The 23552-nt window shown below is 38.6% G+C and overlaps 1 protein-coding gene across 3 annotated transcripts in view; it reads right to left on the bottom strand.

Annotated features, from left to right (window-relative positions):
• Positions 1-23552, bottom strand: part of ATRN (attractin) — a 163336-nt gene that overhangs the window by 119255 nt on the left and 20529 nt on the right. For all 3 annotated transcript variants that reach the window (XM_082645840.1, XM_082645838.1, XM_082645839.1), the window contains exon 2: positions 2759-2842. In XM_082645840.1, coding sequence (XP_082501966.1) covers positions 2759-2842 — 84 coding nt within the window. The remainder of the gene's footprint in view (positions 1-2758; positions 2843-23552) is intronic.

The raw sequence follows: 23552 nt of genomic DNA, 5'->3' as shown, positions 1-23552 counted from the left end.
TCTTTACCAATCCATCAGCCTTTCTTATTCAACTTAAGATTTCATACTACAGCATTTTACAAACACACCTGCCAATCCTCTAAACTTGCCTGCCCCTCTGCCTTTTCATGGAACTCCCTGGAAGAAGCCCTGGTCTAGAGAAAACCAGTTATCTGCTTTGACCTAGACTGAATCTAGAGAAAACTAAGCCATGCTGGAGAAAGTCACAACACTGGGTAGGCTGGTTCCAGTACTGGTGCTTCGATTCTGCCAGCAGTCCTACTACTAGTTCTCAATTTCTATTTCAGACCACCCAGTCCCATCTCCCTGCTTATGCTCAGCACTCAGACAAAAATTTCTCAAATTTCCACCTTCTAAAATAGATATATCTACCTACTTTTCCTTCCATCTCTCAAATATTTAACATCTCCCTCTCATCTAAAACTTCCAAGTCCACACTTAAATCTCTTTAAGTATCACATATTTTACAAAAAACAACAAAACACAAAAAACTTTAAATCCCAACTCTCCTTCCAGCTACTATCAGACCTATCCCTTTCTCCTCTGAAACTCCACAGAAGACTTTGGTTTTCTCCATTTCCTCACATCCCACTCACCTTTTCACTCTCCAACCTGGCTTTAGGCCAAAGACTCTACTCCAAAAGTTCTTGGTAATATCAACACCATCTATATCCTGGTGATTCCTAACTATATGTCTCCAGCCTGAACCTTTCATCTACCCCATACTTCTTGTCTAACTAAAATCTCTAACCAAACAATTAAATAAATACATAAACAAGTTAACTCACATTGTGATGAATACTGGGAAGAAATTAAAGGAATGCAAAGTCGTAGTACAACAGGTGGTGGGGAGATACCCCAGAACATTTTGGAAAAGATTAGAATGGCGAGAGATAAGCCATGTGATACCCCAGAAAGTTTTGGAAAAGATTAGAATGGCGAGAGATAAGCCACGTGAAAAGCCTGGGGGGACAATGTTTCAGGCAGAAAGAATAACAGCCTTAAAGTCCTAGACTTTAGAAGTTGATGTGTCCAAGCAACATGAAGAAAATCAGCATGTCTGAAACATAGCAAACAGAAGGAATAAGATAAGAAGTGAGTGAGAGGTGGGCAAGGGGCAAAGGTAAAAACTGGAGGCCAATTTCAAGGCTATTACAGTGGCCCAGGAAAGACAGGATGGTTGGTGGTTCTTAAAATAACTGTAGAGCTGAAGATGAAGAGGACTGGGGAGATATTCTAGAGGGGAAAACTGATAGAACTTACTGACAGGCTGAATATGTGGATAAGGAAATGGAAGATTTGAAGTTTTTTGCTTAGTTTTATGCTTAGGCTGAGGTGGAGCAACCACTGACAGCATACTCAGAGCAACAGTGGAGAAGGACATCAGATGGGAGTGAACTGGTAGAAAGGGCAAGGGCAGACAGCTCCTTAGAGCAGCAGTTCTCAGAGTATGGTCCACACAATGCCAGGGTCCCTGAGGCCCTTTTAGGAGGTCCAAGAGGTAAAACCTATGGTTATTTAGACTTGGATATCTGGTAGATATTTTCGTAAAAATGAACAAAGCAAGCCTGTATTTGTTGCCAAAGAAAATATAAGCTTTAAAGCAATAATGAGTTTTGGAAAATTTGTACCTACCACCCAGATACAACTTCCCAATACTTAAAATTTTCTGATGAGATTGATGGTGATTTTTAACTAAGGTGATGTTTTAAATTTCATATAATGAAATATATTGACACCTGGAAGACCTGCATAATTCAGTAAACCAATATTTTCCAAATGTTACAAAATCATGCATGGGTTAAAGATCTATTTAAAGTAAAAGAAAACCAATTAAAAAAATTTTTTTAAATATATAGATATATTTTTTTTTGGCCATGCCATGCGGCATGTGGGATCTTAGTTCCCTGACCAGGGATCAAACCCATGCCCCCTGCAGTGGAAGCGTGGAGTTTAACCACTGGACCGCCAGGGAAGTCCCACAGAAAACCAGTTTTAACTTAACAAGTTCTAAAAGTTCATTAGGATCATTTCAGATTCCACACTGCAATTTAGTTTTAAGAAATTACCACTTGTCCAATTTTGGTCCAGTCTTCCAGACTGTCCACAATTATTTTAAAGGGTTATTAATGGTTGCAATGCAAGTGAATGCATGTGACACTTTCTGCAAGAAGCTTTTAAGAAGCAGGTCTGCTTTCTCCGTACTTCCTCCTTCCCCTCCTGCTGGATGCAGTTAGCAAACAGTGAAGCTAATGAATGAATGGCAGAGCCTGGGTCCTACTACCAATGGGAAGAAAGCTTCCTGCTGACCAGGAACACCTGCCTTGGAACTGTTATGTGAGGAAGAAATAAACTTCCATATGTTAAATCACTAAAAATAGTAAATAAATAAATAAATAGGCCTATTAAAATCTCTTCCCTTCCCTACTACAGACTTCCCTACTTCAAGTGAAGTCTAATTTTCTTCATATACCTCAACCATAATAAAATATTGTAACAGTTTTTTAACTATTACAACTGAAAATATACAAATTTCTGGTGTGTATAATTCATTTGCAAATCAACACATAAGTTTTTTTCAATTAACATTGAAGATTAAGAAAAATAAGAAAATCAAATTCACTTGTCAAAGTAAAGGTTACCAAATAAAAAATATTTTCAGTTGCCACAGATTGTTAATTTTACATGTTGGAAAAGTAATCTCACAATGAGCTCTATCCTGGAAAAAAAAAAAATTACATTAGCCATTACTACTTACTGTCCTTCAATGAGCCATGTGCACTTTGTTTTATATTTATAATTTCCAGGTCCATCTGTTATAAACCCAGAAGATCCAGTTAGTCTGTAATTCAAAAAATAAAAAAAATTTAATCCATCAAAATTTCATATATTAATAATATCTTTCTTAATTCTCAATACAATCCAAGTGGGTACACTGATGCATACTATGACCAGAAGAAAAAGACTGGATAGTTATACACAGATTACACAAATCTGGATGAAACAAATTCATGCCATACACTTAAGAAAAGGGGATACAAATACATTAAAAACAACAGGAATGAACAAAAACATACATCTTTCTAGCTGAGATGGGAAAATCACACTTTGTTTCCATAAAAATGCCCACAAGAAGTTACTTATAAATATCAGTTGGTTTTTAAAAAACAAGGCCACACAGTTACCATTACAAGTAAAATGTGTAAATGCAATAAATAACGCTGTGGCCAGCATAACTATGATGCGCAAGCACATCAATCCACAACACACAACAGACCCACCACAGCCATTTAGTTGCTTCTTCTGAAGTGGCAATCTACCACACTCTGTGAGCAGTGCACATCAGCACCTGACTTCCCACACACATGCCAAGCTTGAAGTTTATCAATATTTTTAGGTCTTGCCAATATGACAGGCACATCTTAGTATCTCATTAATATTTTTACTAGTACTAACCCTGATGTATGAAGATTCTCATGTGTTTTGGTCATTTACATTTTCTCCTTTGCAAATTAAGACTCAATATTCTTTACTCACTTTGCTACCAAGTTATCTTTTTCAAAATAATGTTTAAGAGCTCTATTTATATTAAGAAGCTCCCATTTGTATGGTAAATGTACTATAAACATATTTTCTCAGTTTATGTCCAGTATATATTGTAGAAATATATACTAGAAATGTAGAAATTTTTAATATTTAACGATGCTATTTCTTTCCTCTTTGCTGTTTCCAGATCACTTTTCCTCCCTCTTCCATCAACAATGTCAGCCCTCCTGAAACAAATGCTCTCTTCTGGATCTGCCTCCTTTACTTTCTGAGTTATCTACTGACATCCCAATTACTCCTCTCCACCCACTCGAGATATCAGCATCTAGCTCATTGCCTTCCATTCAGCCACATCCAAGATGTTCCATCCAAAGCCTAGCCTCTCCATTTCTTAACTTCACCATTAACGATTTTTTCCTCTACCCCACTTTAGTTACCCACTCTTTTCAGCCCTGCTGTTAGGAGTGAAAGCTCTACCATAAAATCTCCATTTAAAGCGACCTACACTCTGACCACCATCTCTGCTCTCTCTACTTCATTTAGCCTAGTTCCCCCTCTCCAATGAATCTTCAGCCCTGACCTCCAATCCACACAGCTATCACTTCTTTATGTTCATCACTCACACATTTCACTTTCTCACTTACCTAGGTATGATTCCAGGGTCCATCACAATTATCATCCCCTGCAAATCTCTCGACTTCTTTGCATTCTCTCTCTCTCTGCTGTACTTGCCTGATATAAATGTCTCTGTGTCTTACTCCCCAACATCCATTCCATTCCCAAAATATTACTCTAAGCCAATCATGGTTTCCTGTGCCCCTTGCCAATTAGAAATGTGTATTAGTTAAGATTAAGTTCTAACGCAACTGACAGAAAAACCTAAATAGTAATGGCTTAAACCAAGATATAAAGCCCAAACATAAGCAACCTGGAGCACATAAAGCATTTCTATGATCATCAGGGAGCTAATTAATGTTCTGCTATCTTGTTGCTCTGTCATACTCAACATGTGCTTCCACCTCATAATCCAAGATGGCTGCACAAACTCCAGTTATTATTTCCATATTCTACACAGCAGGAAGGAGTTGAAAGAAAACAAGGTACATACCCCTGCCCTCTAAGTCAAACATGACAATTCAACTTACCCCCTAGCCAAAAATTAGACATACCTAAATGTACAGGGAGGCTGAGAAATATAGCCATTATCCCAGATGACCATATACTCAGTGAAAAATCAGGACTCTTTACTAGAGAAGAGAAGACTACTACTTCTGTCACAGCATGTAATCTAATCTTAGATGTGAGGGGAAGTCTGATGGAGGGTTTCTAGGAAATATTTCCTCACTCCTAGCTACGACACCTAGATCTCTTCAAGAAAAGACTTGTTGCCAGCTGCAGAAATGAGTGTGGTCAACAGACAGCATCCAGCTGTCAGTTCCATTGGAGCTGCCTTGCCCCAGGTCATGCCCTTCCCAGCACAGCCCACACAGAGTGGGTATAAAGGGTGGGCATTTTTCAGTCTAACATGGGACAACTCTGGCAGGCAATCCTTACTCCAGAACTCTCCTTTGTCAGGCCTGCATTGAAGCTCAACTTCTTCCTTTGCCCAGTTCTGCTTCCTGCCCCTTCCTCTCACAGATGTTATAATTATAACTAACTTGTATCCCAAACTCCACCTCAGAAAATGCTTCCAAGAAACCCAGCCTATGACAGACAGACATCCAAAGAGACCATCCTTCTTCCTCTGGACTTTGCTATGTTTGGATTTTACTTCAGCCATCAAGCTATGAGCCTAAACACAAAGCCAACACCAAGGATGACAAATCAAAGGAGTGCAAAGGTCCCTGAAGAGCCACACCAAACAAGCACAGAGACCACCCCAGGTTTACAGGTAAATAAATTTCCCAGTAGTTCAAACAGTTTTGTGGCTTTCTACTATGCTTCTTTTGTTTCTAAGAATTTCTACAGACTTCACATGGACATGTTCAGGTATTTGCAAATCTGCATCCCTTTTGGAGAAAATATAGGTCAATTTTGAATATTTACTTCATATCTTTAAACATACACATTTACATAATTTTACAGATAATGAATAGATATGATCAGACAGGCTTTTCTGGGTCAACTAAAGGACAATTCTCCCTTTTCCAGTGATCTCCCCAAGCACTCCACCCCTTCTCCCCACCAAGATAAACATTTAACATTTAACAGAATTTCCATCCTGTTCCGCTGATCTATATTTCTGTTTTTGTGCCAATACCATACTGGTTTTTTTTAATGGTAACTTTTTTATATACATATATATATTTTTTTTAGTTTATTTTTGGCTGCGTTGGGTCTTCGTTGCTGCGCGCAGGCTTCTCACTGAGGTGGCTTCTCCTGCTGTGGAGCACGGGCTCCAGGCACACAGGCTTCAATAGTTGTGGCACATGGGCTCAGCAGTTGTGGCTCACGGGCTCTAGAGCACAGGATCAGTTGTTGTGGCGCACGGGCCCAGTTGCTCTGTGGCATGTGGGATCCTCCCGGACCAGGGCTCAAACCCGTGTCCCCTGCATTGGCAGGCAGATTCTTAACCACTGAGATACCAGGGAAGTCCCCATACCGTTTTGATTACTGTAGCTTTGTCGTATAGTCAGAAGTCATGGAGCCTGATGCCTCCATCTCCGTCTTTCTTTCTCAAGATTGCTTTGGCTATTTGGGGTCTTTTGTGTCTCCATACAAATTTTTAGCTTTTTTGTTCTACTTCTGTGAAAAATGTCATTGGTAATTTGATAGGGATTGCATTGAATCTGTAGATCGCCTTGGGTAGTATAGTTATTTTGACAATATCGATTTTCCCAATCCAAGAACATGGTATATCTTTCTGTTTGTGTCATCTTTGATTTCTTTCTTCACTGTCATAGTTTTTGGAGTACAGATCTTTTGTCTCCTTAGATAGGTTTATTCCTAGGTATTTTACACTTTTTTGATGCAATGGTAAATAGGATTGTTTCTTTAATTTCTCTTTCTGGTCTTTCCTTGTTAGTGTATAGAAATGCAAAAGATTTCTGTGTATTAATTTTGTATCCTGCAACTTTACCAAATTCATTGATGAACTCTAGTAGTTTTCTGGTAGCATCTTTAGGATTTTCTATGTATAGTATCATATCATCTGCCAACAATGCGTTTTATTTCTTCTTTTCCAATTTGGATTCCCTTTATTTCTTTTTCTTCTCTGATCACCGTGGCTAGGACTTCCAACACTAGGTTGAATAAAAGTGGCAAGGGTGGACATCTTTGTCTTGTTCCTGATCTTAGAGGAAATGCTTTCACCTTTTCACCACTGAGTATGATGTTAGCTGTAGGTTTGTCATATATGGCCTTTATTATCTTGAGATATGTTCCCTCTATTACAACTTTCTGGAGAGTTTTTATCATAAATGGGTGTTGAATTTTGTCCAAACCTTTTTCTGCATCTACTGAGATGATCATATGGTTTTTATTCTTCAATTTGTTGATGTAATGTATCACAATGACTGATTTGCGGATATTGAAAAATCCTTAGATCCCTGGGCTATATCCCACTTGATCATGGTGTATGATTGTTTGAATGTACTGTTGGATTTGGTTTGCTTGTATTCTGTTGAGGATTTTTGCATCTAGGTTCAGCAGTGATATTGGCCTGTAATTTTTTGTGTGGTATCTTTGTCTGGTTTTGGTATCAGGGTGATGGTGGTCTCACAGAATGAATTTGGGAGTGTTCCTTCCTCTGTGATTTTTGACAATAGTCTCAGAAGGATAGGTGTTAACTCTTCTCTAAATGTTTGACAGAATTTGCCTGTGAAGCTATCTGGTCACGGACTTTTGTTTTTTGGAAGTTTTGTTTGCTGGAAGTTTTTAAATCACAGTTTCAATTTCAGTACTTGTGACTGGTCTATTCATGTTTTCTATGTCTTCCATGTTCAGTCGTGGAAGATTATACCTAAGAATTTGTCCATTTCTTCTAGGTTGTCCATTTTATTGGTTGCTTATGATCCTTTGTATTTCTGTGGTGTCATTTGTATTTGAGCCCTCTCCCTCTTTTTCTTGATGAGTCTGGCTAAAGGTTTATCAATTTTGTTTACCTTTTCAAAGAACCAACTTTTAGTTTCATTGATCTTTTCTATTGCTTTCTTCATCTCTATTTCATTTATTTCTGCTCTGATCTTTATGATTTCTTTCCTTCTACTAACTTTGGGTTTTGATTGTTCTTCTTTCTCTATTTGCTTTAGGTATAAGGTTAGATTGTTTATTTAAGATTTTTTTGTTTCCTGAGGTAAGACTGTATTGCTATAAACTTGCCTCTTAGAACTGCTTTTGCTGCATCCCATAGGTTTTGGATCGTCCTGCTTTCATTTTCATTTGTCCCTAGGTATTTTTTATTTACTCTGATTTCCTCAGTGATCCACTGGTTTTATAGTAACACTCTTTAGCCTCCACGTGTTTGTGTTTCTTTGGTTTTTTTTCTTATGGTTGATTTCCACTCTCATAGTGTGTGGTCAGAAAAGATGTTTACTATGATTTCAATTTTCTTAAATTTACCAAGGTTCATTTTGTGGCCCAGCATATGATCAATCCAGGCAAATGTTCCACGTGCACTTGAGAAGAATGTGTATTCTGCTGCTTTTGGATGGAATGCTCTATAAATATCAATTAAGTCCATCTGATCTAATGTGTCATTTAAGGCCTATGTTTCATTACTGATTTCCTGTCTGGATGATCTGTCCACTGATGAAACTGGGGTGTTAATGTCCCCCACTATTATTGTGTTACTGTCAATTTCTCCTTTTGTGGATGTTAGTATTTGCCTTATATATCGAGGTGCTCTTATATTGGATGCATATATATTTACAATTGTTATATCTTCTCCTTGGATCATTATGTAGTGTCCTTTGCCTCTTGTAACATTCTTTATTTTAAAGTCTTTTTTGTCTGAAATAAGTATTGCTACTCCAACTTTCGTTTCTGCTTGTGTGTAATACATTTTCCATCCCCTCACTTTCAGTCCATAGATCTGAAATGGGTCTCTTGTAGACAGTAAAAGGGTCTTGTTTTTGTATCCATTCATCCAGTCTATGTCTTTTGGATGGAGCATTTAATCCATTTACATTTAAGGTTATTATCAATATGTATGTTCTTACTGCCATTTTGTTAATTGTTTTGGGTTTGTTTTTGTAGGTCTTTTATCATCCCTTCCTCTCTTGTTCCCTTCTCTTTGATTTGATGACTAACTTCAGTGTTGTGTTTAGACTCCTTTTTCTGTTTTGTGTATCTATTGTAGATTTTTGGTTTGTGGTTACCATGAGGTTTTGATATAGCAGTCTATATATAAACGAGATGTTTTAAGTTGCAAGTCTTTTAATTTCAAATGTATTTCCAGTATCCTGTATTTGTTCTCTCCTCTTCTCACAATTGCTGGTTTTGATATCATATTTGCGTGCAGATGATTTCTTACCTTTACATATGTTTGCCTTTACCGGTGGGCTTTTCCATTTGTAATTTTCTTGTTTCTAGTTGTGGCCTATTCTTTTCCGCTTAGAGAAGTTCCTTTAGCATTTGTTGCAAAGCTGTTGTGGTGGTGCTGAATTCTCTTACCTTTTGGTTGTCTGTGTGACAGCCTTGCTGGGTAGAGTATTCTTGGTTGTAGGTTCTTCCCTTTCATAACTTTAAATATATTGTGCCACTCCCTTCTGGCCTGCAGAGTTTCTGCTGAGAAATCAGCTGATGAGCTTATGGGAATTCCCTCGTACATTATTTGTTGCTTTCCCGTTGTTACTTTTAATATATTGTCTTTAATTTTTGTCAATTTGATTACTATGTGTCTCTGTGTTCCTCCTTGGGTTTATCCTGCCTGGGACACTATGTGCTTCCTGGACTTGGGTGACTATTTCCTTTCCCATGTTAGGGACGTTTTCAACTATTATCTCTTCAAATATTTTCTCAGGTCCTTTCTCTCTCTCTCTTCTCTTTCTGGGACCCCTATAATGAGAATGTTGGTGTGATTAATGTTGTCCCAGAGGTCTCTTAGACTGTCCTTATTTCTTTTCATTCTTTTTTCTTTATTCTGTTCCATGGCAGTGATTTCCACCATTCTGTCTTCCAGCTCACTTATCCATTCTTCTGCCTCAGTTATTCTGCTATTGATTCAAGTGTATTTTTCATTTCAGTTATTGTATTGTTCATCTGTTTGTATGTTTAGTTCTTCTAGGTTTTTGTTAAACATTTCTTGTATCTTCTCCATCTGTGTCTCCATTTTTTTTCCCCACGGTCTTGGATCATCTTTACTATCATTACTCCGAATTCTTTTTCAGGTAGATTGCCTACCTCTGCTTCACTTCGTTGTTCTTCTGGGCTTTCCTCTTGTTCCATCATCTGGGATACATTCCTCTGCTGTCTCGTTTTGTGTGACTTTCTGTGATTGTGATTTCCATTCTGCAGATGGCAGAGTTGTAGTTCTTCTTGCTTCTGCTGTCTGCCCCATGTTGGATGACACTAAGAGGCTTGTGCAGGCTTCTTGGTGGGAGGGACTGGTAGCTGCCCAATGGGTCTTGGGTGCTGGGTCTTGTTCCTCTGGTGGGCAAGGCCACGTCAGGGGGTGTGTTTATTGGGCAGCTGTTTATTCAGGAAGACTTTAAGCAACCTGTCTGCTGATGGGTGGGGCTGTGTTCCCACCTTGTTGGTTGTTTGGCCTGAGGCATCCCAGTACTGGAGGCTACAGGCTGTTGGGTGGGGCCAGGTCTTGGTGAGAAAGTGGCAGTCTCTAAGACTCACGCCTATGAGTCCTACCCAGAACTGCCCCTGCCAATATTCTTGTCCTCTCAGCGAGTCACAGCTGCCCCCTGCTGCCTCTGCAGGAATCCCTCCAATACCGTCAGGTAAGTCTGGCCCAGTCTCTCATGAGGTCACTGCTTTTTTCCCTGGGTCCTGGTGTGCACCAGACCCTGTGTATGCCCTCCAAGTGTGGAGTTTCAGTTTCCCCCACTTCTGTGGAATTCCTGTGATCAAACCCTGCCGGCCTTCAAAGCTAGATTCTCTGGGGGCTCCAACTCCCATTGCCAGGCTGCCAGGCTGGGGAGCCTGACGTGGGGCTCGGAACTTTCATCCCTGTGATATAATTATTTTCCAGTTTGTGGGTTGCCACCTGGCATGTATGAGATTTGATTTTATCGTGATTGCATCCCTCCTACCATCTCGTCTGGCTTCTTCTTTGTTTTTGGATATAGGATATCTTTTTTGATAGACTCCAAAATTTTTTTGTCGGTGGTTGTTCAGCAGTAAGCCACGATTTTGGTTTTTCCATGAGAAAGGGGGAGGTCATGTCCTTCTACTCTGCCATAGATCCTGGAAAGCACATGGCACACCTGGGGGCCACAGTGAGGTCAAGGGTAGAGAGCAAAAGTTTGTTTCTTCTAAACAGGACGTGGCTAGGTTTTGTTTCTCAAACTAGTCTGACAGTTTTACTGACACAGTATAATCTATTCACATTTAGCATAATGACTGTTATACTGATTTGACTCCTTCCAACCAAATTTTTAATGAGGAGCAATTTATATATAATAAAATGCAGCCATCATAAATGTACAATTTGGTACGTTTTGACAAATTTATACACATATAAAACCCCAAAACAAGGGCTTCCCTGGTGGCGCAATGGTTGAGAGTCCGCCTGCCGATGCAGGGGACACGGGTTCGTGCCCCGATCCAGGAAGATCCCACATGCCGCGGAGCGGCTGGGCCCGTGAGCCATGGCCACTGAGCCTGCGCATCCGGAGCCCGTGCTCCACAATGGGAGAGGCCACAACAGTGAGAGGCCCGCGTACCGCAAAAAAACAAACAAACAAACCCCAAAACAAGATATAAAACAGTTCTGTCACCCCCCAAAGTTCCCTCAGACCTCTTTGCAGGTAATCCTTCTCAATGCTGATCTTGTTTCTATCATTGCAGACCTGATTTATAGAACCCGATTTTATAGAACCTGATTTAATGGAATCATGCAGAGACACTTTTGTGCCTTGCTTCTTTCGATCAGCATGTTTCTGAGTACAATGTGTATCAATATTTTGTTCCTTCCTATTGCTGTGTAGTATTCTACTGTATGAATATACCACAACATGTCTATCCATTTTCTTGTTGATAGACACTTGGATTATGTAGTTACAGACGCTTATGAACAAAGCTGCTAAGAACACTTGTGCACAAGCCTTTGTGTGGACATTTCTCTTGGATAAAAACATAAAAAAGGAATCATTGGATCAAAATATAGATATACACATAAATTTAAAGAAACTGCCAAATTGTTTCCTAAGTGGTTATACCATCTTACACTTCTATCATCTAGGTATAAATCTTCTCTGCTCTCAGGTCTCCCAGTATTCCCACAGCCTCAGCAATATACCCCTTCAGCAATATATTGGACTGTGGAAGTCAGGAAGATCTACTGCACTCCATGGATGCAGCATCTTGCTTTCCAAATCTGCAGCTTTGTGGTCCTTGCACCTTGCTATACTGGCCCAGCTACACTGCTCTCTGTGTCTAGAAGAATCACAACAGAATGTGTATGTTATAGTTTCCTATAGGTCCCCAAGCAAGCTGGCTCAAGAGAAGCAGGGAGCTTGCAGTTTAGAAGAGCCAAGGAAGCAAGCCTCATTCAGGCTGCCACGTCCTTTCTCCCTATTGTCAAAGGCCGTCTGAGTCTGGGTTTTCTTGTTGCTTCTAACTAAAAGCATCCCGACTACTTATTTCACCAACTCCAAGATGAACATGTTTTTCTTAACAGCTCAGAAATCAGGATGCATTGTAAAACCAATGGCAGTTCGTAGTTTAAATGTTTTTTCTTTCTTAGAAGTACATAAGGGTGCATTTTACACTCGGTGGTATCTTAATAAACTGCAGTTACACATATGTCAAACCCTAAACCTGACTGAATCCAACTCTCTGCTTACTCTGTATATGAAACCAGGCAGCTAAATAAGGCTAGTGACACAACACTGTGCTGACTGGTCTCACTTCACATTTATAAACACATACCTCAAGTAGGTTCCCAGCACTGTGGGACAATCAATCCTTTCATTTCCCTGGCCAATTCTCTGTTATACCTTATCTTTCACCTTTCCAAACCCTCTTCCCTCTCTTCAATTTTAGCTGACGATCAATTGATTACTTCACTTGTTTCACATCTATTTACCACCAGTGGAATGTAAATTTCATGACAGCAAGGACTTTTGTCTGCTTTGTTCATTATTTCTAGTGCCTAGAAGTGTGTCTGGCATCCTAATGACAAAAAGTGAATAGCTGTGGAAAGAAGAAATAAATCAGGAGAGACCTATATTTTCTTACCATTACTAAATGCAGGTACTTTGCCTTACCCCTAGTTACAATGGATAGGGTCACACCCTCTACCTGGGTGCAGAATTCTAAAACTCTACTCAATCAAGGGCCTCACCAGAACAAACCTAATTCTAAACCCCACGCTAGACTTTTTCTATCTACTGGATAAGCATAGACTAGCTGTTGGATTCCCTTCTTAAAAAACAAACTCCCTTCTCATGTTCTCAAGATACTCCCTACTTTTTTTTTTTTTTAACTTTTACAACAAAGGTCTTCTTAAGAATTATCTACTGTTGGGAATTCCCTGAGGTCCAGTGCTTAGGACTCCATGCTTTCACTGCCAAGGGTGTGGGTTCAATCCCTGGTATGGGAAATAAGATCCTGCAAGCTGCACAAAAAAACCCCAAACAAACCAAAAAACAAACAAAGAAAAAACCACAAAGAATTATCTACTCTCGCTGACGATACTCTTACCTTGTAATTTCTTAACCCCATTCCACTGGGGTCTAACCCTCACTCCTCCTCTGAAATCCTTCTGTTAAGGTATAGAGGAGTAAATTCTCAGATTCCTTCTAATTTCATTCTCAGATCCCTTCTTACTTCACTCTCCTACACATCTGAAGTAGCTGATGACTCCCTCTTTATCTTTTTTTTGCATTTAATCTTTCGTTTTCTTCCAATTTTATTGAGATACAATTGACATACAGCACTACATAAGTTTAAGGTTTATAGTATAATGATTTGACCTACATACTTCATGAAATGATTATCACAATAAATTTAGTGAACATCCATCATCTCATATAGATACAATATTAAAGAAATAGAAAACAAAGTTTTTCCTTGTGATGAGAACACTTAGGATTTAGTCTCTTAACAACTCTCATATATAACATACAACAGTGTTAATTAAATGTATCATGTACATCCTTAGTACTTCCTTATCTTAAAACTAGAATTTTGTACCTTTTGACTACTTTCACTCAATTCCCCCTCCCCCCACTCCCTGCCTCTGGTAACCACAAATCTGATCTCTCTTTCTGTTTGTTTTTGAAGTATAATCGACCTACAACACTATGTTAGTTCCTGTTACACAACACAGTGTTTTAATATTTCTATACATTTCAAAAATTATCACAATGATAAGTCCAGGTACAATATGTCATCATACAAAGATATTGCATAGTTATTGGCTATAGTCACCACACTGTACATTTCATACCTGTGATTCATTTGCAACTCTAAGTTTGTGCCTCTTAATCTCCTTCACTTATTTCTCTCATCCTCCACTCCCCTCCCCTCTAGCAACCACCTGTTTGTCCTCTGTATAAACAACTCTATTTGTTTTGTTTTGTGTCATCTGTTTTTTAGATTCCACATGGAAGTGAACTCATACAGTATTTGTCTTCCTCTTATTTCACTTAGCATAACATGCTCTAGGTCCATCCACGTTGTCACAAATGGCAAGATTTCATTCTTTTTACAGCTAATATTCCATTGCATATATACACCACACCTTTATCTATTCATCTATTGATGGGCACTTAGGTTGCTTCCATATATTGGATAATGTAAATAATGCTGCAGTGAACATAGGGATATATATATATTTTCTAATTGGTGTTTTCCTTTCTTTGGATAAAATACCCAGAAGAGGAATTGCTGGATCATATGGTGGCTCTTTTTAATTTCTGAGGAATCTTCATACTGCTTTCCATAGTGGCTGCACCAATTTACATTGCCACCAACAGTGCACAGGGTTCCCTTTTCTCCACATCCTCACCAATTCTTGTTATTTGTTGTCTTTTTGAAAATAGCCATTCTGAATGGTATGAGGTGATATCTCACTGTGATTCTGATTTGCATTTACCTGATGATTAGTGATGTTGAGCATCTTTTCATGTGCTGTTGGCCATCTGTATGTTTTCTTTGGAAAAATGTCTATTCAGATCCTCTGCCCATTTTTTAGTCAGGTTGTTTCTTTGTTTTTTCATATTGAGCTGTATGAGTTCTTTGTATATTTTGGATATTAACCCCATATTGAAAATACCATTTGCAAATACCGTCTCTCACTCAGTAGGTGGCCTTTTTGTTTTGTTGATAGTTTCCTTCACTGTGCAAAAGATATTTTGTTTGATGTAGTCCCATTTGTTTATTTTTGCTTTTGTTTCCCTTGCCTGAGGAGACATATCCAAAAAAACTAAGAGTGATGTCAAAGAGCATACTGCCTATGTTTTCTTGTAGAAGTTTTATGGTTTATGGTTTCATGTCTTATATTTAAGTCTTTAATTCATTTTGAATTTATTTTTGTGCATGGTGTGAGAGTAGCCCAGTTTGATTCTTTTGCATGTAGCTGTCCAGTTTTCACAATACCATTTATTAAAGAGGCTGTCTTTTCCCCATTGTATATTCTTGCTTCCTTTATCATAGATAATTGCCCATATAAGTGTGAACTCATTTCTGGGCTCTCTATTCTGTTCCATTGATGTATATGTCTGTTTTTGTGCCAGTACCATACTGTTTTGATTACTGTAGCTTCATAATATAGTCTGAAATCAGGGAGCCTCCCTCTTTCTTAAAACACTTTCTCCACTTGGTTTCCCAAACCGTACACTCTGGACTCACAGGCAGCTTCTTCTCAGTCCCCTTTGGTAAGTCCAACTGCTTATCCCAATATCTAAATGTAAGAATGCCCCAAAGGCTGCAACCTCAGTCTGCTTCTCTATCTAAATTCACTGGATAAGTGATCTCAAACTGTCTCAAAGCCTTAAGTACCAACTGCATATATTTTTTACAAAAAAAAACTATCATCTCTATGATTGGAACACCATTCTCCTGGCTATCCCAGGCAAAAACTATGAACAATACAGGCATATTATCTGTAAAAAAAATTACTGTTTTATTTTCTCCTTTCTAACATTTTTATTATATTTTATTATCTTCTTGTCTTATTACAACTAGTTAAGATCTCCATTATTACACTGAAAAGAACTGGTAATGGTAAGTATCCCTGTCTTGTTCCCAATCTCAGGCGAAAGCTTTCAACATTTCACCCTACAGTGTGATGTTTACCCTAAATTCTTTGTATGAAGTCTTCACCAGATTAAGGAAGTAATTTTCTACTTTTTCTTTCTTTTTTTAAATTTATTTGGCTACACCAAGTCTTAGTTGCAGCACGTGGGATCTTCATTGCCACATACTGGATCTTCGTTGCAGCACGTGGCATCTTTAGTTGTGGCATGTGGTATCTTTTAGTTGCGGTATGTGGGATTTTTAGTTGCAGCATTGGGATCTTTTTGTTGTGGCATGCGGGCTCTTAGTTGTGGCATGCAAGATCTAGTTCCCTGACCAGGGATCTCCCTGACCAGGGATCAAACCCGGGCCCCCTGCATTGGGAGTGCAGAGCCTTAACCACCAGACCACCACGGAAGTCCCTATTCTTTAAACTAAGATTTTTTTTTTTACCACTAATGACTACTGAACTCTATTTTCTTTTTAAAAAACTGTCCATCTAATGAAATGATCACTTGGTTTTTCTCCTTTATTCTGTTAAATCGACCTTGAATTTCTCAAATCCAAGAAACTCAAAGTTGGGTTCAATTTGGTCATGATTCTTTTTACATTTTGCTGGATACAGTTTGCAAATATTTTAATTTTTTTTAATATGTAAGTTAGACTGACCTGCCGCTTTCCTTCTTTGTCAGGTTGTGATAATAAACATACGCTGGCTGCATAAAAATAATGGATTTCACCTCTCTTCCTATGTTCTAGAAGAGTCTGTGTAAGACTGGTCCTATAAAAGTTTGCAAGAATTCACTATTGAAGCCATCTGGGCCTGGAGTTGTCTTTTTAGTAAATTAGTTTTACTAGAGTTTGCCATTCCATTAAAATTTTTCAAATTTATTGGAATAAACTTGTTAATAATATCCTCGTATGATTTTTCCAATGTCTGTAGGATCTATAGTGATGGCCCCTTTATCATCACTGATATCAGTAATTTCTGTTTCTTTTTCTTTTTATCAATCTCTCTAGCAGTTTATCAATTTTACTAGTCTTTTAACGCTTACCTTTGTTAGTCCTCTGTATTGTATAGGTTTTATATTAATTTTTATCTTATCTATATTATTTCATTCCCATGGCTTTAAGTATATTTTGTAGTGCTTTTTCTATTTTCTTGAGTTGATAACCTAGATCACTGATTCAATCTTTCTTCTTTTTTAATGTATGCATTTAAAGCTGTAACTTTCATTCTCAGCATGGCACTAGTGGTATCCCAAAGCTTTGAGATAAAATATTTTCATTACCATCCGGTTTGAAATATTTTCAAATTACTGGGGTGGTTTCTTCTTCGATTCATGAACATTAGAAGAATACAGTAATTGTATAGTGCAGTATTCTCTATATGTCAATTAGGCCAAGTGCTTTCAAATCTTTCTTCTGTTACTGAGAGAGGAGTATTAAAGTATTTTTAACATCAATGGATGTAAAAAAGCAGGAAGAAAATCTGATGAGGAGCAGATATGTGTATGGTCTTAAAGCGTCTCCTCACATACTGCTTAACGGTTGCAAGGAGGAATTAGTGGAAAAATAAGACAATATCTCAAACAGGAAAATAAAATATAAAAAAATAAGGGACAGATAGGCATTGTATGCCTTCACATGTGATACCGTGAGAAGGATACCTCCCCACCTAAGCAGCATCTTGGCCAAGGATGCATAACTTGAATTTAACCATGAGGAAACATGAAACAAAAGCAAAATTTTTAAAACTGAATTAAAACCGGGGGGCTGTATTTATGAAAAAATACCAATATCATTAAAAACAACAAACAACAACAAAGAAAGGCAGTAGAAATGTTTTAGATCAGGAGCTGGCAAACTATAGTCCTTGAGCAAAATCCAGCCTGCCATTCGTTCATGAAAATCTTATTGGAACACAGCCACAATCTTTTGCACACTTACCGGCAATGGCTGCTCAGTGCTACAATAGCAGAAGTGAACAGTTGTGATCGAGACAAAGCCAAAAATACTTACTATTTGATCCTTTACAGAAAAGGTGTGCTGACCCCTGTTCCAGATTAAAGCAGGCTAAAGAGACATGACAATCAGATGCAATACCTAACCCTAGACTGGATCTTGTACTGGAAGCAGGGAAATGACAGAAAGGTCATTATTCGGTCAGTTGACAATGGGGAGTACAAACAGTAGATAAAAGCATTATATCAATGTCAGATTTACTGACGGTGAAAACTATACCTTAAGACTTAACTCTTAAGTCTCTTAATCACTATTCTTAGAAATTGCATGCTAAAGTATTTTAAAGGGTCAAGAGCCCTGATACATACACACACACACACACATATAGCTTATTCTCAAATGCTTCAAGGAAATAAACTGTGTATGTGAGTGTGTTTGTGTGTGTGAGACAGAGAGACACATACAGAGAGGGAATGATTAGGTATTTTTCACCCCTTTGTCTCTCTGTATTTCTGTCCAGTTATTTTATTCCAATATATTTTGCAATCCACTGATTTTCTCTTCATCTGTGTCTAAGGTTCCTAAAATCAGTAAATGTATTTTCAGTTTCCACTAATTTCTTTTCTATACTTCTAATTCTCTGATGAAATTGTTCATCTTGTCATTTAAATTCTTAAAGATAGTTATTATTTATCTCAAAGCCTGTTTGTAATCATTACGACTGATGGCTTCCTGGTGTGTGTGTGCCTCCACTAATGTCCTTTTCCTGTTCCAAGAGCCAAACCAGAATCCTACACTGCATTGAGTTATTATGTCTTCTTAATCTCCCTGAGCCTCTTTTTTTTAAATAATTTAAATTTTAGTTGAAATAATAGATTCACATGCAGTTAGAAAAAATACAGTGATTCCTTGTACACTTTAACCAGTTTCCTCGAATGGTAACACTTTTCCAAAACTACAGTATAATGTCACAACCATAATACTGACATTGATAAATCAGTCTTATTCAGATTTCCACAATCTTACTTATACTCATGTGTGTACATGTGTTTGTGTAAGTTCTGTACAATTTTGTCACCTGTGTAGATTCATGTATCCACCACCACAGTCAAGATATGCACAATTCCAACAATACATGGATTCCTCATATTGCCCTTTAATAACCACACACACCTGCCTCCCACATCTTCCTCACACACCCACTATACTTAATCCCTGCCAATGTTTAATCTGTTATTTTTATCTTTATGTAATGTCTCTCTTTATCTCTGGTAATTTTCTATACTCTAAAATCTAATCTATCAAATATTAATAAAGCCATTCCTGCTCTTTTTAATGTTTATATGGTACAATTTTTCCATTCTTTTGCTTTCTACCTACTACATTGTTGAATTTGAAGTGACTTTCCCAGAAGCAGCATATAACTTGGTCACGTTTTTTCATCACTACTGATATGTTAAGGCTTAAGTCTCCCACTCTATCTGTTGTTTTATATTTGTTTTCTCTGGATCTCATTCTTCTGTTTCTCTCTTTTGCCTTCCTGTGGGTCACTTGAACATTTTTAAAGATTTTACCTTGATTTATGTACACTGTTTTTATCCTTTTGTATAGTTTTCTCAGTGGTTACTCTAGGTATTAGAATATACATATGTGATTTATCACAATCTTTTCTTAAAGTAAATTAATTTTAGGGCTTCCCTGGTGGCGCAGTGGTTGAGAGTCCGCCTGCCGATGCAGGGGACACGGGTTCGTGCCCCGGTCCGGGAAGATCCCACATGCCGCGGAGCAGCTGGGCCCGTGAGCCACGGCCGCTGAGCTTGCGCGTCCGGAGCCTGTGCTCCGCAATGGGAGAGGCCACAACAGTGAGAGGCCCGCGTACCGCAAAAAAAAAAAAAAAAGAAAATAAATTAATTTTATTTATTTTTGGCTGCATTGGGTCTTCATTGCTGCACACGGGCTTTCTATAGTTGGGGTGAGCGGGGGCTACTCTTCATTGCGGTGCACGGGCTTCTCATCGCAGTGGTTTCTCATGTTGCAGAGCACGGGCTCTAGACGCGTGGGCTTCAGTAGTTGTAGCATGCGGGCTCAGTAGTTGTGGCTTGTGGGCTTTAGAGCACAGGCTCAGTAGTTGTGGCACACAGGCTTAGCTGCTCTGCGGCATGTGGGATCTCCCCAGACCAGGGCTCAAACCCATGTCCCCTGCACTGGCAGGCAGATTCTTAACCACTGCACCACCAGGGAAGCCCAAAAATCTTCTAGTAATAACATTTTACCACTTTGAGTGGAGTATGGAAACCTCACTTCCATTTAGGTCCTTTATCTTTACTATCATCATATTTAGTATCAAACTGTTTTATGTTTTTGATTCAATCATCAATGACTGCTAAAATTCAGGAAGAAAAGGAGAGTCTATTATTGTATGCATCGATATTTCTACTCTCTCCATCATCTCTTTCCTGACGCTCCAAGATGTGTTCCTTTATTGTTTCTTTAGGACTGCTAGCAACAACTTCTTTTAGTTTTTCATCACCTGAGAATGTTTTATTTCCCTTTATTTCCTGAGTGACAACTGTGCTAGATACAGAATTCACAATTGACAGTTCTTTTATTTCAGCACTTGAAATATTGTGCCACTTCCAATGGCACCCATGGTTTCAAATGAGAAATCTATTGCTATTTGAATTGGTATTCCCCATAGGTACTGCATCATTTCTATCTGGCTATTTTCAAGACTTTTTTTCTTTGTTTTTAGGTTTCTGGCCCTCTATTCTATTCCACTTATCTGTCTATTCCTTCACCAATACCACAATGTCTGTGGTACCATTATAGCTTTATAGTAAGCCTTGCTGTCAGGTAGTGTCAGCCCTCAAACTTTGCCCTCCTTCAATCTTATGTTGGCTATTCTGGGTCTCTTGTCTCTCCACATAAACTTTAGCATCAGTTTCTCAATATCCACAAAATAATTTGCTAAGATTCTGAATAGGATTACATTGAATTTATAGATCAAGTTGGGAAGAACTGATATCTTAGATCAAAAGACCACACTGAGTCTTTTGATCCATGAACAAGCAACATCTCTCCATTTATTTAGTTCTTCGTTGATTTTGTTCATCAGAGTTTTGTTGATTTCCTCATATAGATCTTATACATGTTTTGTTAGACTTATCCCCAGTATTTCACTTTTGGGAGTGCTGATGTAAATGGCATTGTTCCTAAGTTCAAATTCTACTTCTTCATTGCTGATACACAGGAAAGCAGTTGACTTCTGTATATTAACCTTGTGTCCTGTGCCTTTAGATTTCAAGAGTTTAATTCAAGATGCATTTGGTGTAGATTTCCTTGGGTTTTTCCTATACGGGATTTGCACAGTTTCTTGGGTCTGTAGATTTGTTTCTTTTGCCAAATTTGGTAAATTTTCAGCCATATTTCTTTCAAATACTCTTTCAGCCCCATTCTCTTTCTCTTTTCCTTCTGGGACTTCAATATCACGAATGCTGTATCTTTTGTCCTTCATAGATCATTTTTTTCTAGTCTGTTTTCTGTTTAGATTGGGTGAATTCTATGGTTTTGTTCTCAGGTTTACTGATGCCACCATCTATTATTCATGGTCACTCTTACTGTTGAGCCCATCCAGCCACTTTTTTGTTGTTGTTGCTGCTACTGTGTTTTTCAATTCTAAAATTTCCATTTGGTTCTAATATCATTTTAAGTTTGGTTCTAATTAATTTTATTTGGTTTGTTGCTAAGATTTTGTTTTTTTGTTTCAAGATATTTTTAATTGATTTTGAAGCATTTTTATAACAGCTAGTTTAAAATTCTGAGAAAATTCCAACATCTGATTCACCATGTGTTGGTGTCTGTTGCCTTTTCTAATTCAAGTTGCAGTTTCCTTTGTTATTGGTATGATGAGTGATTTTCTGTTGTATCTTGAACATTTTGTCTATTATGTTAGAACATCACTAACATAGGGTCTTATTAAATCTTTTGTTTTAGCAGGTTGTCACCCTGTTTAGTTTTAGCATGTGGTTCTTGGCCTACTTTTCTGGGCTACTGTTCAAATGACAGGTTAATTTTCAGAGCCTCTGTGGTCTTATTTGGCTTGCTTTGTTTATCTGGTACCACTGGGCTCCCACTGGTCCCTGCTAGTGCTGCCTGAGGGGGCAAAAGGAGTGTTGCCAAGTGTCTCTTGGTGGGGAAAGTCTGTGATGGCCCTAGGTTTCCCCTCAGTTTCCAAGTGTCTCTGAGTAGTAAAGGCAAGTCTTGAGTCCACAGAGACAAACAGGCTTCCCAGAATGTGCCCTTTGCTACAGCTGGACCCCTCTTGCCAGTTCCACCCATCTGTCCCTGTGTCTCTTGGGTAGGGGAGCAGCAGCTCAGGCCCACACAGCCAAAGAGACTTAGGACTAGGCCAGTTGTAGCTGTGTCCTTTTTGCCAGTAGTGCCCACCCTGGGGTCTTTGGGTTGGGGAGGAGAGTCTCAAGCCCTCAAGGAGAAAGACGCTTCTCAGACTAGAATGCTTACTGTAGCAGAGTCTCTCTTGTCAGTTCTGCCTACCTGCCTTGATATCTCTCAGCAGAAAAGGGAAGTCTCAAGACAGGTGGGAAGGACTATGCTTCTACTCAGCACTCATATTCAGTGGGGGCTCATAGCTGATCCCCCTTACCAATGGTATCGAATTTGCATGATGTTTTCAGAGGGACTCCCATTTGATTCAGGGGAGGCATGAACCTACCTGGACTGTGTTCTGTTGTTAGGTCAGGGTGGGGAGGTCAAGAAACACCAGAACTAGGTGGCCTTCTTCTGTGGGGGGAATGCAAAATGCTATGGCTATGCTGTTCTTTCAGTCCTATGGTCCAGAACCAGATCACCTTCCTAGAACCATTCACAGTTCTCCTTTGGTTGTCTTCTGCACAAATTCCAGGACTTATAGTTGGATTTAGCTGGGAAAAATGGGTATATACTACCTCATCTGTATGGAAGTCTCCCTATGGGTCTTTTCAATTATCTATTTTCTCTCTTGATTTTCAGTCAGTTCTTTCATTTTTATACATCATTTTTTTTATTGAATGCCAGACTAAGTTTTATATTTACCACATTATAAATATATACTATATATAGTTACATATAAATACATCATATATTATCACTAAGTATATAAAAACTATACAGATAACCTGAATCAATGATTGATGACAGTGTCTTCCTCCAGGGAAGATTTATATCTGCTTCCAGCAAGCAACAAAGCTAGGAACAGATCTTAATCCAATCAAGGATTGAGGTGATTTGAAAGCTTGGCTTCAGCTTTTTTTGAGAGTGAACTATTTTGAGTTCACCCTTAAGCATGAAGTGTAGTCTATCCTTCAGGGTTCCCAGTTAAAAGCTTGGGGTGTTTTCCAGTGCCTGTCATTCTTTGCAAGCTCTGAACTCCAATTCTGTCCCCCAATTCTGCATGACTGCCAAAAACTCTGCTTAGAATCTCAGCCTCTCTGCCACCACTTTCTGCTCAACCTCTTAGCTATGTTTCAAATCAACCAATCACTCCATGGGGAAACCTATACCAAAAGTTGGCCTCACCCCTCTGTGCTCTCCTTTTCTCCAAAATTTTGGCCTCTCAAGTCCTTGTTGTCTGCCTTGCTCACTCTCCAAAGCCTCCAAACAGACTTTTTAAAAATATTTTTTCACAG

The sequence above is a fragment of the Mesoplodon mirus genome (assembly GCF_964341445.2).
Source record: "Mesoplodon mirus genome assembly, chromosome: 15".
In the NCBI taxonomy this organism is placed as follows: Eukaryota; Metazoa; Chordata; class Mammalia; order Artiodactyla; family Ziphiidae; genus Mesoplodon; species Mesoplodon mirus.
Note: the sequence above shows the minus strand (reverse complement) of the source record. Positions and strands in the feature narration are given on the sequence as shown.